Below are 16948 nucleotides of genomic sequence, written 5' to 3' on the forward strand. Positions count from 1 at the left end.
TTTGGAATGTATGTATGGCTCATAAGCAAAGGTAGCTTCATGCTACGCACATTAAGAATATTCGATAAAAGCGAAACTCCACTATAAGACGACTTTCTTCCTAGTTTTTCTGAAAAAAGCGCATATGCCGGCTGCTTGCTGCATAGTATACGTGTATTTAGTACATTTTTGGTCCATTCTATTATACCGTATTAGACTATTTGAGTTATCATTATTATATTATCATACATTTTAAGTTATCTAAGCATGTGTTTGGTTCGATCTTAAAAATAATTTTTATATTGAGTTATTGTTGTTTTTGTTATAGCGGATGTCTAAACCCTGTTTTAGATGAAAGCTAAAATTAGTAGTCATCGAAATCACCCAAGAAGGGGGGGAAGTCCAGGAAACGTGCTGTTTGTATATAATTTGCACTAATTAAATTGTAATATATTTTTTATCTTTTAATTTGTATACAGTTGTTGTTTTTTCTTCTATATATGGATTCCTTCTCTCTCATCTCTTAATTTCGAATATTAAAATTTCTTTGAAGCCTGCGCAGTAATAATTATACTTACCACTAGTTCAATGACTCTCACCCTACACTCGTTACAATATTACATGAATACCTACACAATCTCTCACGCAAACTCGCTACAATACTTTTGTTGAATTTCTCTGCAATGTCTATAAAAATATGTTTAAAAGTTTTCATTAGGGGCCTTTAGTTTATTTCCGTTCAGTTGAGTTGAAGGAAGGAACGTATTCTTTTCTACTTTCAGTTGATTTTTCCTTAATTTCATTTGCGTTTGTGTTCTACATTTTCATTTTGTACTTCGGTTCGGTTTTTATAAAAAACAATGCAATAAATCAATATTAAACATTAAAGGAAATTATTAATTAAAAAATTCGTTTACTTAAATTATTTCCCGTTCCTAATCAGTTTTGTGAAAACGTTTTTATGAAAATCAATGGTATATATAGCAAAAAAATAATTTCTTCCCTATGTATAAAATAATAATTTACACTTTTTAAAATCAACATGTTCATTATTTTAAAATCCATCTACATTATTTAATACTACGAAATGTGTTTTGCACTACAACGGATATTCTATTCATGGCTAATGTGTTTCGTAATCGGAAAAATTTAGTACCAAATTCATCTTTTGAAAGCGAAAAATTGCGAAAATAATTTTTGCTATGCACATTTATTCAGTTTTTCAGTTTTCCGCTACCCAATTGTGATTCTATATAGTATATATTATATGATGAAATTACTACTACTACTACTACTCAAATTGGATTAAAAGAAAACTAAATAAGGGGAATATAAAATTTGTATGTGCATGGATAATAGAGAAGATTATTATTATTATTAGTTGAAAATAATTATATTAAAATATTTTTGTTATAAAATATTATACATATTTATGTATCTACTAAAATGGAAACCCAAATTATTAGCAGAATATGCGATCGATGTGTGCATATGATATTGCATTTATATTTGTCTAAATAGTCCAAAGACTATATTGAAATACATCAGGACTGCAACAAATGTAGTATTTTACCGCCGAAAATGTTAGAATCGGCTAAAAATATGTATATCCATAAATATCCACAAGTCAATATATATCAACATATTTGTGTATATATACGAATATAGTTGACTAGAAATGGCTTCTCGTAATTGAGGGAATTGCTACGCCATCATTTGCTACAAGCATTGCAGACGAGCAATAAATATTGCTCTTGCTCTAAACTTATAAGCAAAGTTATTACCGTTATTGTTCAGTCATTACCAATACATATCTACTTTCTCATAACCCCTAATATTGGGGTATTCAGGATTCAGCTGCCATTGTAGCCATTGACAAAAACTGAAATTGAAATCAATCTTCTTTACTTAGTTAAGTTTATCATCCAATCGACCACTGATATTTTTAAACTGCCACGCTCGACGGCTAGTCATACTTCCGAGTTTATTTATATATTTTAAAGTGGTTTTTAAAAATATTATTTTTTAAGAGTAATTTTATTTTTTTTATGCATTTTTATATCCCGTGTATAGTTTTGAGTATAAACGATTAATTTCTTTTCATAATGAAGGAAAAGGTTATTTGATATTTGAGGACCCAAACATATATATATGGTTAGTTTGATAAGATAAAAAATCGGTCACGTTTGTACAGACTGTTGATTTCATCAAACAGAACAACAGGCTGTCAATGCAAATATCCCAGTAGATGACCAACCAAAAATTGTAGAGAGATATACAAAATCACATTGGATAACCTTTTAATTTCGGTTTATATTATAAAAAAAACAAGAAAAAACGTTAACTTCGGTTGCACCGAAGCTAGAATACTCTTCACACATACAACATATTCATTACAAGAACTTGTATGTTTGTAAGGCAGCTACATGCTATAGCGGTTCATTACAAAAATTTCCTCTTTTAGCGATAATTAGAAAACCATGTATAATTTTGATGCAGTAAATACTAACGCACTATGCAGGAATAGAGTTTAAATTACTTATAAAATATAGTTTACTTACATTAGCCCAATAAAAAACAAAAATATTTATTTATTTACTATTTGCTACGATATTTTATATTCTAATGAATATTCGTAAATCTATTATATAAATTAGTAGGTTTTATTGTACCAGTCTTATGCTAATTTTGAAATTTGAAAAATTAAATAGACAAAGGTAGATTGCAAATAATTTAAGTATTGTATTCCATAATAGAAGTATTCTACGTATTAAATTCTTTTGTTTTGTTTTAAAGTTTCATTATTTTAAAATTTTTTTCAGTGCTGCGCTATTGCATCTATTAACGGTGCCAACAAACAAGTTATTAAGATACACAAGAAACAAACCATCAGTATTATTGTTGAGGAACTAAAAGAAATTAAGCAATATATTTATTTTATTCAGGACTTCGTAATTAAAAGCATAATTTTCTTAATATTATATTTATAATTTAAAAGCTTTGAACACTGAAAGTTATTATTTGTTAAATTATATTTTCTTCGTTCCTGCGCCATTTGCGTCTTTGGGCGAAACGAATATCACGTATTTACAATATTTTTTGTCACTAAATGATGACTACCAGCTCTAACAGCAACAACATGGTTGAAAGTCAACAACAGCAGCAAAACGGCAGTAGCGGTCTCGGGGCTGCTACTGGTAGTAGTGCAGTAACAGCAGCAACGGCTACCGCTAATGCTGGTAGTAATAACAATAACAATAATAATACAAGTGCTAACAACAACAACAATAATATGGATAACGACTCTAAAACAAATTTGATTGTGAATTACTTACCCCAGACGATGTCTCAAGAGGAGATTCGGTCGTTATTTGTTAGTTTTGGGGATGTGGAGAGTTGCAAATTGATTAGAGATAAAGTTACAGGTGCCCTAATAAAATCTACATATATATTTTATATAAAGAATAATTTGAATATTTTGTTTACGTTGCGGCAGGTCAAAGTCTCGGGTACGGATTTGTAAATTATATAAAACAAGAAGATGCTGAGAAGGCAATAAGCTCACTCAATGGTTTGCGTTTACAAAATAAAACAATTAAAGCAAGTTATCCACCGTTTCAGAAATGGGTTATATATACCTAAGTACTAGTTCTACTATATTTAAAGTGTTCTTTTTTATGCAGGTTTCAGTAGCCCGTCCTAGTTCAGAATCAATTAAGGGTGCAAATTTATATGTGTCTGGTCTTCCCAAAAATATGACTCAACCAGAACTCGAAGTACTATTCAGTCCATATGGCAAGATAATTACCTCAAGAATTTTATGCGACAATATAACAGGTGAGATCTTATGTTTTTTTTATTATTTGTATATTTATTAGCAATATTTTATCTAAACAAATTTAGCAATAAATATGTAGTCACAAATTGTAAGCAAAAAATCATAATATTTTACCATTATTTTAAACAATCTGAAAACAATTATTTTTTATTATTACTTTTTTAAGGTCTATCGAAAGGTGTAGGCTTTATACGTTTCGATCAACGTCATGAAGCTGATCGTGCAATAAAGGAGCTAAATGGAACTATACCAAAAAACGCCACCGATCCCATTATTGTTAAATTTGCCAATAATCCCAGTAATAATAAGTCTTTACAACCACTGGCTGCTTATTTAACGCCACAGACTGCTAGAGCACGCGGTTTTCCCGCCGCAGCAGCGGCAGTTGGGGCAGCTGCCGCAGCGGCAGCTATACATCCATCGGCAGCAAGCCGTTACAGGCAAGAATATTCCTGCTATGTAAACAAAAAATTTTATTGTACATAATTTTTCTCAATGTATTTCACTTTTGTCAGCTCGGTGATTTCACGTTATTCACCTTTAGCTGGTGATCTTTTGGCGAACACAATGCTACCGGGGAATCCCATCAACGGTTCCGGCTGGTGTATTTTCGTCTACAATTTGGCACCAGAAACTGAGGAGAATGTATTGTGGCAGCTTTTTGGCCCATTCGGTGCCGTGCAATCAGTTAAGGTGAGTTATAGTTTCATTACACAATGTCCATTCAACTAGTTTATATAATTACTCTTCGAATTATTACTTCCGACATGGTAGGTTATACGTGATCTGCAAACCAATAAGTGCAAAGGTTTCGGCTTTGTCACTATGACTAATTATGAGGAAGCTGTTGTCGCTATACAATCCCTCAATGGATATACACTGGGCAACCGTGTACTTCAAGTCAGCTTTAAGACGAATAAAACAAAGCAAACGTAATTATTAACGAAAATAACTGCTGTTATGAATGCCACCGCCACCAATACAATAAACCTAACAACAACACCGACACCACCCTCCCTGTTCAATTCCAAAACCACCAACAAGAACAAGAACACCACAACCACCACAACCACAACCACCACCAGTTTCAGTTTCAACTCCCTTAACAGCACTGAATTGATGTTGATGCATTTGAATGGCGGTGGTAGTGGTAGCCGTAAAACGAACAACAACAACACTAACCAAAACAACAAACATAACACCAACAGCAACAGCAACATCAATGCCAACAGCAGTCAGCACAATAATAGTAACAGGCTACAACAACAGAGCCAGCAACATACTAATCGTAAAACACAGCAACCCCCCACGGCGGCTACAGCAGCAAGAGCCACTGATTTGCAATCACTATTGAATTTGCCACCACCACAAACCCCACATCAAGCAGCTGCAGCCGCGGTCGCAGCAGCAACCATAGCAAATGCAGCTGCAGCCGCCTCGATTAGTTCATTTGGTGCCAATGGTTGTAATCAGCGAACAGGTGCTGTATCTATGGCAGGTCGCAGTCCAATACCTACACCACCTCAGACACAGGCTCTCATAAAGACAGCAAGCAAATTTATCTACAACAAGCCACGCAATCACTTTGAGTTATTACAACAACGTGTGCAAATGCAACAAGAATTTGCACATCTTCTTACGAGTGTTGCTGCGAGCAGTGCAGCTGCAGCTGCAGTGCAACAACATGCACAGCATCGCGGTCGGGGTGTAGCGGGAGCAGCAAACAACAACTACGCCGGCACGTCCAGCAGTAACACTCGTGCCGCGCAAGCAGCAGCTGCTGCCGCAGCAGCTGCAAAAAATTCACTTTCTTCCCTTTTACCTTATTCGAATTGGTTCTTTTAAGTTATACATATATTATTTCTATCGCAGTTTCTTTAGTAGTTTTAAGTACAAAATGTTAATTATTAACAAATTGAGTTATTGAATTTTAATCACTTATGTTTCTTTGATTATAAGATGTGTTCGTGTATTTATTGCGCATATGCAATATTTAGAGAGGTAATATAACTGCTTAATTGCTTTCGGGAATTAACGCTTAGCCAATAATTTTCAAGATGTTATAATTATTGATACTTTCGTGCTGAAGTTACAATTCTTATTGTTGAAAAAATCCAAATCGCTTTTGTTTATTTATCATCATTATTACCCACAGTGTAGATTTAGGTGGTTTGAATAATGTTTTTAACTTTGAAAAAACTGAATATTAATATATATTTACGGTTTCTTTTACTTTATACTACTTTGTAAGAATTGTTATATTTATTTAATATGGAAATACTTAAACGATCATGAGGAAAAATCTTATAGAAACACGTTTGAAATATGTTAAGATCTGGAGAATAATAAGCGTTTCAAACTAATTCTTTAATCACAATATTAATCAACATTAGCAAGATTTGTAGTTATTCATAAATCAAAGTCGTTATTAATGTTTTTTTTCCAACTACAAAAGTTTTGGAACAACTTCAGTTTCAGCCAATCGTTTTTAAACCATGATTTGCATAGATGAATATTATTTTATCATTTAAATTTTTCTTTATTAACATAAAATGTATCTCAATTGCATCATACACCATCTAACTTGCATATAAGCCGAAAATATTTAAAACGTTTATAAAATTAAAGTTTTTACAACAAACTATGCGTGAAATCATAACATCTTTTTTGTTTGCTAAATTTTTTAACAAGTGAGTATATACAATCTACAAGCCGTAATTCAAGCGTATTTGTACGTTTTTATGAAAACATACAAATATAAAATCCTAGTTTAACAACTTATAATTCAGACAGTTTATTCATAATGATATCAAAAATTTATAAAATGTTAAATGTATTGCATAATATGTATAATCCGGAAATAGTAATTGTACATATTTGTTAGTGCTATAAGTATTTACAGAATTACATTGAATAAGGTGCTTGAAACCACATAATTCGTATATATTTCTGTTTTTCTTTGGTCTTGTAGAATAAACATCAAGTAGCTCCCAGTTGTCACTATTAAAAATTTGCTTAGTATACATTACAGCCTATGATATTCAAATAAATTTTATACATGTACTTACAAATATTATACATTTAAAGATGTATTTGAAATAAAAAAAAAATAATGTGTTTAACCAAAATAGGATATTATTGCAGCATTAATTTTCAAAGACAAGAATTAGTCTAAATCACCTGAGTTCGTCATGGGCAGGGAAATGTCGCAAATATAATATTTGTAAATTAAATTCTGATCATTAAAAACTGATTCATGAAATCTGTTGTAAAAATCGAATGCTTTTGTTATAATACTTAGTTATTACAAATTACCTAATTATTTTGCATAAGAGAATTGTACGTACGATTTTTACAGGATTTTCAGTTATGCTTGTTTTTTATTATGTAAAAATAAAAATGCAAAATCAATTATGTAAAAATGATGTGAAATACCTACAAAGTAATGAGAATATAAACTATTTATGAAAAAATAATAGAAAGGAACTATAAATATATTTTTTACAAGTATAAAAATACATGCATATAGAAATTACAACCAAACTATTCCTGTTTTTATAGTCCTTGTGAATCATTTTTTATTAATTCAAATTAATATTTTTTATTAATTCAAATTAATATTTTTTATTAATTCAAATTAATATTTTTTATTAATTCAAATTTAAATATTATTGAGTTTGAATTGATGACATTTTGTAAATTAATCAGGAAAAGAATACCACATGCTCACGAAATGAGGAAATTTGCATGACTACCAAATAACTACCGAATTCTACAAATAACATACAACAACTTTCAAAGTACAGTTTCGGAAGGTAATAAATACGTTTTGTTTCAATATCATATTTCTCAAGATAAAAGGTTTCCTTTTTAGTTCGTTTAAGTAAACTTGTGAAGAGTCGTTATCAGATCAACAACATCTATTCTTCATTTAAAAAAAAAAACAAGATAGTAATACAGACTACAATGGACCAAACGTATGTAAGTACTTTTTTATTTTGTATGTACAAAATAATAGGTACTCAATTATTTAAATATGAAATATCATACTGTTTTTTGTACATGCGCAATGAAAATCGGTTTTCTTTCCGCCCTTCATTAATTATACTAATGAATTATGTAAGATATGCATATACATACACACACTTCATATACGTACATATCCATGTACAAATATTAAAAACTTACAAAATTATTTGACTTTTTATTTGTTAGAATAGAGATTGGGTAAAACATTAACATATAATTTATTCTAATTGCAATGCGACTTAATTTAACGCAATTAAAAAAAATTATTTATTCGATATGGCCAAGATATGTGCAAAAATACTTCAACTGACAGTGACTAAAATTACTGGAAGAAGATTTGATCCAACGGTAAATTGGCAGCAGAAGCACAATAACAAATGAATACGCATACAGGGTTGTTATAACTTCTTATTAATTATTAATAATTATTATTTCTTAAATTTTTTAATCAAAAATAGTATTAAATTTTCTGTATACATACATAATATATTAAGAAATCGAATTAGAATTTCGAAAACAATTAAAACATCCTTAAAAAATTTCGAATACAACGAATGAAAGTTTGAGAGTTTACAAGAAGTTTAATTAATTAAAAAAAACCGAATTCCTATGAAACTTAAAGCGAATAAATCCGGAGGATTCTTTGATTAACAAATACATCTATGTTTTAGGACTATTTCATAAATATAAATTAAATACTTATTAAAAAAGCTAAGTTTTAAAAGTGGTTATAAATATAAATACTATGAATATGTAATAAAAGTAAGGAATGAAAGTACATCAACACAAAAAAGAACACTAAGATAAAGGAGATATTTAAATTTAATATTAAAGAGAAAGTGAATAGAAAATCAGTAAGTGCAAACAAAAAGTTCAAGGGGTTTTGAAAACATTTTGAAATTTCTAAAAATTTATGGTATTAAATTTTAATTAACCACAACATGGTGATTTAATTAAGCGTGGATATTCAAAAATACAGGATTGTCAAAATTCCTAAATGGAGAAATCGTAACTGTGTACTTTTCATGCACTTGTAAAATATAAAGAATTATTTGCTATGTCTATTTCACATATGTATAGTTCATATGTTCACAAATCACTATAATACGCTAAGTCTTATTCAGATATCAGAGGCAAGTTTAGAACTTCCTAGTAGATTTCCGACTTAAAAAAAACACTGGCAGAAGTTTCCATATGTGTGTAAAACCAAAGCCTATGGCCTAAATAAAAAAAAGAAGCTCAAAAAAACATATATATACATGGTAATTCATAAATGGTCGGCATAAACTAGGCAAAAACATGTGTTGTGAATAATCGTCGTGCTAATATCTTATGTTTATCACTGTTAGGTGTAACTAACATTTCTCTAAAATAAGTTATTACAAATAAAAGGATTATTAAAAGACCTATTGAAAATTATTCGGACGAAAATACAAAAATTAAAGACGAAAACTAATTTTAAACAAAGTAGTTGATATTAAGAAGTTCATAAATTTATATCCCAAGCACATAAAAATTTTAAAACTTATCTATCAAGCAACATAAAATAGTTAATCTTAAAGTAATCAATAACTTAAATTTTCACCTCGGCGGTTTTTATATTGTATATGTAAGTTCCCTAAACTTTCTTATGGCATTTAAAAAGTCAGCCTATCGTATGTATGTAATACTATTTTTCTCAATAACAACAAAAAAAAGCTATCCTAAGGTAAACATGATTTGTTAAATATATGTAAAACGAGCCTAAGCTTCAGTATTAAAAGCTTTTTGATATCATCTATAAACTATCCTATTGGCGTTGTGTGTTTCAGTGCTTAAATATAATATTTGCTGAAATGGTAGCAGGCAAATATGGATGTGCATGAATTACGAAATCTAATTTGTCAATAAATTTCATGCTATTGGCTTGCGTAATTTGTTGGTTTACAAAAAAATATACAGCTAGTTACAATCAATTGTTCATAAATACATAGTTGTATGGGCAGGCAAAAAGGTCCCATTTTAATTAATTAAAATATAAAATGCGAGTATACCTAAGTATGTATATTCGATATAAATCAGATACAACCGTTGCAGAAGTATGTTTAATACACAAAACAAGAATTATGAGATGAAAATACAAAATAAAAAGAAACAACAAATCGTACAATAATCCACGATTCGTTCATATGTATATACATACATGTATGTATACGTATGAAAATTTTTACTTAATTTTACAAGTTTCTAAAAATTCTATGAATATGATTAAGTTAAGGTAATAACATTGACATAAAGGATATTAGATAACATAAAATAAAGGCATGCATATGCAATACAGAAATCGTTAACATAGCAAAAAGTCGCATATCTTGAAGTAAATAATAAACAAATAATCATATACGACCGAATATATAAATAGCGTCAAGAATATACAAATAAAATTACATGATAAGATAATTTAAATTTATCATTAACAATGTAACAACTTGTTATTGTAAATGTTCACTTTTGTACTTTTACACCGCATACAAAAATATGAACAAGAAAAAGAGACAACCAAAAACATTCAAATCTTAAAATAAAATTAATTATTTAACTTCAATAAATATAATAACTAACTAATATTGAAAATATATGCAAAGATATATAAATATTCTTATGTTTATAGGTAAAAATTGAATATATGAGTTATTTTAGAGTAGTCTAAATATTCGAGATTGGATAATATTCAAAGTTATTATAGAAAAATAAAACTTCTAAAACCATTGCTTTCTTTTGACTGGACAACTGTCTTTAAATAATACAATTTTTATTTATAATATTATATTTAAAATTTTCTTAATTTGTAATTTAATTGGTTTATTACAAAAATTTAAATTTTTACATTAATAGATATTAAATCCACTTTAGCAATCGAAATGTTTACTACTTCAAACTATTTTTAATTAAATATATACTTTTTGTGAATCATTTAATATGATGCGTATATACATATATTTATATAGGTACATATTAAATTACAGATAAACGTATGTATAAACATATGCATGTAGAAAACATAAATGAAATAATATAAATCAATTCATTCACTGCGGTTCATTAATATATCTCATTATAAAAGAGAACAGAAGATCGAATGTATTTTGTAAAATAAGCGAATATACTTATAAACCTAAAATACTTTAAACACGAACGAATATATATACAAGTACATACTACATATTGAGCTAGTAGAACCCAATTATTGTGTGTAATTAATTATGTATTTAAATACATTATATATTATTATATTAACTAGAACATTCGTTGAAATTTGGAATTAACTTATGAAACAATGCCCACTAAAATAACTAACTTCTTCATATAGAAAACAATTACTACTGAGAAATGCATACATACTTAAAAATATAACATCTATAGAAATTTATAGGAAATTAAGAAAATAAAAGGAAGTTATGTCTCAACACAAACACATATATTATTCATACATGCATATTTAAATATATTTACATTGCATTATAAACGAGTATATAAATAAGCACATATGGATACGTATTAATGCATACACATATGTATCAGGCATCCTAATTTAAATCGAACCGATTTTTTTAGTCAGTCTTGTGCAGAATCGTAAGTAATTAGTCTCCACGTCATTTTTAGACTAAATAATTGCATTTGTATTGATTGTTCCAAGCTTAACTTAGTATATACAGTTGATTTACATACTAAAAACCTGTAAACTATACCGCTATAATCCTTTCCTATAAAAGCGTGGTTTCAAAAATTACCATTTTTCAAAACTTGTTTTCAAGAACTTCCTAACATAAGTTTAATGATCAATATTTGTATTGCACTAAATCATTTCTGGATAGTGCAGAAGTAATTCAACTTCACTTCAGGAAGATCAATATGAAAAAGATCAACTGCTTATACTAAAGTAGTTTTGGCACAATCTCATGCATTGGTCATATACAAGGAATCATCACACTAATTACTTAGTTTCATAATGCGCTCTACACTTATTTTTGACAAAGTCAAAATCACGAAAAGACCTTAGTAATCACAAAGCATATTTCCCAAGAAAAACATCTTGAATACGTTAACTTTTGTCATGTGTTTGGTTCTACAAATAAATTTTCAGGGCCGTTGATAGTTTGACACCGAATAGGAAAAAGTATGCCTAATTATACGTATGTATGCAAGTGCTTTATTCCTTTAATAAAAATTTCTATAACTCAGTAAAGAATAAATAAAGTGTTTGAAAAAATGTTTTAGACTCTCCTATTTTCTTAAGGATTATGAAATGGAAAAAGTTTCAATGATCCGTTATCTACTTCATTAACTAAGCGATGTGTTTCATTTAATGAAGCTTTGGTTTTAAGTTTATATTATGAGCTTTAGCTACCATGTTTTGCAAATTATGTTAAAAATTATTGTATAGTTAAAGATTTTTTTGTATTTCTTATTTTAGACTATTTTCGATTTCCTTAACATTTAATTTCAATCTGGCAGATTTTTATTTCTTCATACTTAGGCATTTACTGCTAAAATCGCATGATAAAATGGTATAGCTCAGGTAAGTACATTTTATATAATTGTTTATTTGCATTGATTTTCTATATCCAGCTGAAAGGAGCACTCAATAAGCCACTTTCTTGTATCACCAAAGTTCACTTTGTATATTTTGTACTCAAAATACCAATAATTAATGAAAAATTTTAATTGTTATTGCAAAATATTTTTGCCTTCAAAGTCTGAAACAAATTTTTGCTATTTCTCTAAAGCTTTATATTTATGAACGTTTTTTTCCAATACATACTTATCTATAGAAAAATAAATAATTTAAGTCCTTTTGTTAAATGTTACTTAATTTCTAGAGTATGTACATGGTAACAAACATTTCAATACTATAAAATATTGATTTTATTTACTTAATCGTACAAGTGCGATCGGGTTACGCCATAAGTATGACGTTAGAAAGATAAGATCTCGTAACAAAAAACCTCTCAGACAGTTTTGTGATTGCTTGAATCACTAATATTTGAACCCGAATCAAAGATGGTCTTCCACAATGAGAAAAAAATTACAATTTAACTTTTTTCTTCGATAAAGGCGATAACGATCCTAAACATATACAATTTTGGTTTCGTCGGTTCCGTTTCCGTAATTTTGATGTGAACGCTCTGAAAGGTCAATTGTCGAAAATATCGATCAAACAATCTGAGCACTCTTCTGATTGCCCGTTCGGAGCCATATTTAATAATGCTGGATACAACAAGGAGCTCGATGTATGGTGAACGCTAAACAAACCTAATTGACCAAATTTCCATCTGCGAATCGCTTCTGAATCGCAACAAAACCATTGAACCATTACTGAAGTTGATAGTTACTGATGATAAAAAGGGGGTGACTTACCACAAAGGAAGGCGAAAAGGATTGTAGTTGCATCGCGGTGAGCCAGTGAAAAGTATGTATGTTACTATGTATTTTGTTAGATTGGCAGGAAATCATTTACTATAAGCTGTTCCCCTAAGGCAAAACTCTTAGTTTGAGAATGTACTATCAAGAATTGGAACGTCAAAAAGAAGAGAAGCGTGGCCAAAAGAAGAGAAATTGTGTTCCATCAAGACAACACCAGGCTACACACATTGATAGTGACTTGCCAGAAGCTCCGGAAGCTAGTTTAAGATGTTCCTTTGCATCCACTTTATATACTGTAATTGACACCTAGTGATTACTACCTCTTCGTGTCTATGGCGTATGATTTTTCTAGTGAAAAATTCGGCACAAGAGGCCCTTATGAAAATCCACTGCCCCAGTTTGTTTTGCCTATAGGGACAAAGGTTTCTCTAAAAGTGGCATTTCGAAATTATTACCATCACATCAAATGGATTTACTTACGTAAATTTAATGGTTTTTAATTAATAATCACTAATTCATTTAAAATGCTCTTTTTCTTCAAATATATACAAAAACCACAAACGTAATAACCACAAAATTGCCACATAATTAATGTGCATTATACTCCAAGAAAGTATATAAAGGACCACTTCGTCAGCATATGCGTTTAACGATTTTATACTAGTTGCTGTAAAAACATAACATATATAGTCTACAATACTAAATGATAAAATGGATTTTGTTCAATTTTTTTGGTTCCCAAATGCTTTATATCGTATAGTGGGTTATGATTTTCAACAATTGCCACGAGCACATTGGCGACAGGCGATTATGAAAACGTTTCTCATATTCACGACAATAAGTGGTATATGCACGCGCATCTATATGCTATTTCAATTGCGTGAACTGATTTTAAGTGGTGACATTTTGAATAGCTTTCGTTTGGGTGTATATATATCTTATGCTATTGATTCAAATGTTAAATTTTTTGTGTTTCTTCTGAATGCAAAACGTCTTCGTGTAATTTACGAATCTTTGTCTAATGAGTACCCAATGACGTCTATGGAACAAAAATTATATCAAGTGGATAGATATAGTTTCAAACGTGCACATCTAATGATTGTTTCTTATCTATCGGTAACTAATTCGATACTTCTTGGACCTATGCTCCAGTCAATTTTCGCGTACATAATTGATTTATTTCATTACGGTTATGCTGCAGCAGCATTTTCATATTTGCATCCAACACCAATGTCATATACCTTTAACTATTGTACGCCGCATTATTACATTCTCATCTATATTTCGGAATACTTAAACGGACATTTTTGTACAACAACAAATTTGGGAACGGATTTATACGTGTGTACTTTTGCGGGACAATTTTGTATGCAACTGGAATATTTGGGAAACTCACTGGAATCTTATGAACCAAGGATGGGTAACTCAAAGGCAGATTGTGAGTTTTTGATGGAATGGATAAGAAAGCATCAGTTAATGTTGGAGTAAGTTATATTTTATTTTGTAATCACTCAATATAAAATGTGTATATTTTTATAATAAATGTATTTATCTTTCAATTCTACCTTTTAATTTACAGTCTCTGTAGCGAACTGAATCAAGTTTTCGGAACAACTCTGTTATTTAAATTGATATCCAATTGTGCCGTATTTTGCATAATTGTTGTTCAACTGAAGTTGGAGGGTTTTGGTTTCGGATTTTTAAATTTTCTCAGCTTCTTTTTCGTTACTGTTGCTCAATTCTTTATGGTATGCCAATATGGACAGAAGCTAATTACCATTGTAAGTTTCTATATAATACAATTATACTGTCATCGGGTGTAGTGGCGCTTCTGCCTCCACAATTCGGTTTAAATTATTAAAACATTTATTAAGTGAAATGGTAAAACATCTATAAATTTTTACATTTTTTAAAACTCCATAGGCAGCAAGTAGTTTTTTATTGCACCCCTGATGTATTAAATAGCATAATGAAGTTATATACGTGTCGTAATTTTTTTACCGTTAGAGTGAAAATTTAGCATTATGCGCATACAAAAACCGTTGGTATAATGGGTCGCAAACATACAAAACTTTATTATTTAATATAATTGCGCGTGCGCAGAAACCAGCCAGGCTGACCGCGAAGGGATTTCAACCTATATCGCTGGTGACCTTTCAAATTGTGAGAAGTATAATAATATAATTGAATAATTCAAAATATGTTATTAATTTGTTTTTGAATCTTTTACTTTAGGTAATGACGATGACCTATCGCGTATTCGCGGTGCTGCAACGTGCTTTAGACTAGTATAACTAGTATATTATTAATTATGCAAAATATTTCGATAAACCGTCCTGTACACAATATATAGTATACAAAGATAAATAAAGCCTCTAGCTATCTTCTCTGATTCTTTCATAACAAAAATTATAGTGTTAAGTTTGGCTTAAAACGAGCAACTTGTATATCGGCACCTAATATGTAAATCAAGGTATCATCAAATAATTCGAAATTGAGTTTTTTATTAAATATAACACTTTTATTAGCTTCACCAGTACGTTTGTATGCATGTGTGTTTGTATGGATGTATGTACCATATGTTGAAGCAGATATTCCACTTCGATGACAATGCAATCACCAACTCGTACACTGTGTCATCTTGAATGATCAACATAGGACGTCAACAGCTAGCCTAGGGCCTATAAACTCAACCAGGCTGTCTCAAAAAGATTCGAATAGAGTCCATCTCCCCCTAATATTCAAAACGTTTAAATTTGACTTCAACGGACTTAATTAACACTCAGATATTCTTTCTTGTTCAGGTTATAACCTTCTACGTAGCACTCCTGAGCGCGATAATGGTGGTGTTATAGTGTTCATAGTGCGCAACATCGTTCCTATCGTCCTATCAACTTAATGAGTTTCGCCGCAGAGATCCTTCAGTATATGTTGAATCTTACATATGCAACTATAACGTAGGAATATTAAAACAAATATATATTATATATAATATAGTAAACCAGAATAACAAAAATTGGCAGAAAAAGTACTGAACCGATTTTTCTAATTTTAACACCAAGCCGCATTATTTTCATGAAAAGTTGCGTATTTCATTTCTGACATTTTTCGTTAGTTATTTACCACACTTTTAGAAGTTTTAAACATAACCGTTGAATGTAGTTCGTAATCCTGTTTCACGAGCGGACGGGCAGACATTTGCAAATCGATTCATCGATAGATCATATTTAACAATGCCTATATATTTTTTTTTTCGATGTTGCAAACAACTTGGCAGCATGCTGCGTTAGTGTTATATAATACAATTACAGCAACTATAACAACAAAACACACGGTCTACCATCCGTTATTACTGGCAGAAGAGTTGGCACCTTCAGTTCATATTTTTAATACTTGTTGAACGGCGTTTCAGTGTCACTTTAATAGCGCATACATTGTTGTCGAAAGCAATTGCATTTTGTTAGATCACATACCCATACACATGAATAAAGGTGCCCTTATTTAGGGTTCACTGCAAGACGCTTTAAAGCGCTGTCTTGCATGGGCAGTATTTTCTTTGTTGATTGCCATGTAGTTTCATGGTCTACGTTCAATATCGTGCCGTCAATATCGTTTCATCTATGTTGTTTCTATTCCACAAATTTCAATTTCTACGTAACCAGCAGGTATCGTACCCGGCAGATGTATACCCCTACATAA

At 30.2% G+C, this 16948-nt stretch overlaps 2 protein-coding genes across 5 annotated transcripts; both read left to right on the forward strand.

Moving 5' to 3' along the window:
- The first annotated feature begins 708 nt into the window (after positions 1-708).
- Positions 709-12095, forward strand: Rbp9 (RNA-binding protein 9). 4 transcript variants are annotated; one of them, XR_011395576.1, is made up of 9 exons: positions 709-953; positions 2802-3404; positions 3476-3606; positions 3663-3816; positions 3984-4257; positions 4333-4510; positions 4592-4749; positions 7526-7798; positions 8132-12095. XR_011395576.1 is itself a non-coding variant. In XM_070107276.1 (8 exons), the coding sequence occupies exons 2-8, from the start codon at positions 3089-3091 to the stop codon at positions 7566-7568; spliced, it is 1254 nt and encodes a 417-aa protein (XP_069963377.1). In that variant the 5' UTR covers positions 709-953; positions 2802-3088; the 3' UTR covers positions 7569-12095. The 4 variants fall into 4 exon arrangements, 2 of the variants coding, with proteins under 2 accessions (XP_069963377.1, XP_014095512.3); XR_011395575.1 differs by having other exon boundaries at positions 7526-7632; positions 7692-12095; XM_070107276.1 differs by having other exon boundaries at positions 7526-12095.
- Positions 12096-12693: 598 nt separating this feature from the next.
- Positions 12694-15574, forward strand: Or49a (Odorant receptor 49a). The gene is made up of 4 exons (XM_070107278.1): positions 12694-14733; positions 14829-15030; positions 15257-15412; positions 15485-15574. Exons 1-4 carry the CDS (start codon positions 13961-13963, stop codon positions 15536-15538), a joined length of 1185 nt encoding a protein of 394 aa, XP_069963379.1. The 5' UTR covers positions 12694-13960; the 3' UTR covers positions 15539-15574.
- The last annotated feature ends 1374 nt before the right edge of the window (positions 15575-16948 follow it).

This window comes from Bactrocera oleae, chromosome 3, assembly GCF_042242935.1.
Source record: "Bactrocera oleae isolate idBacOlea1 chromosome 3, idBacOlea1, whole genome shotgun sequence".
Taxonomy (NCBI): domain Eukaryota; kingdom Metazoa; phylum Arthropoda; class Insecta; order Diptera; family Tephritidae; genus Bactrocera; species Bactrocera oleae.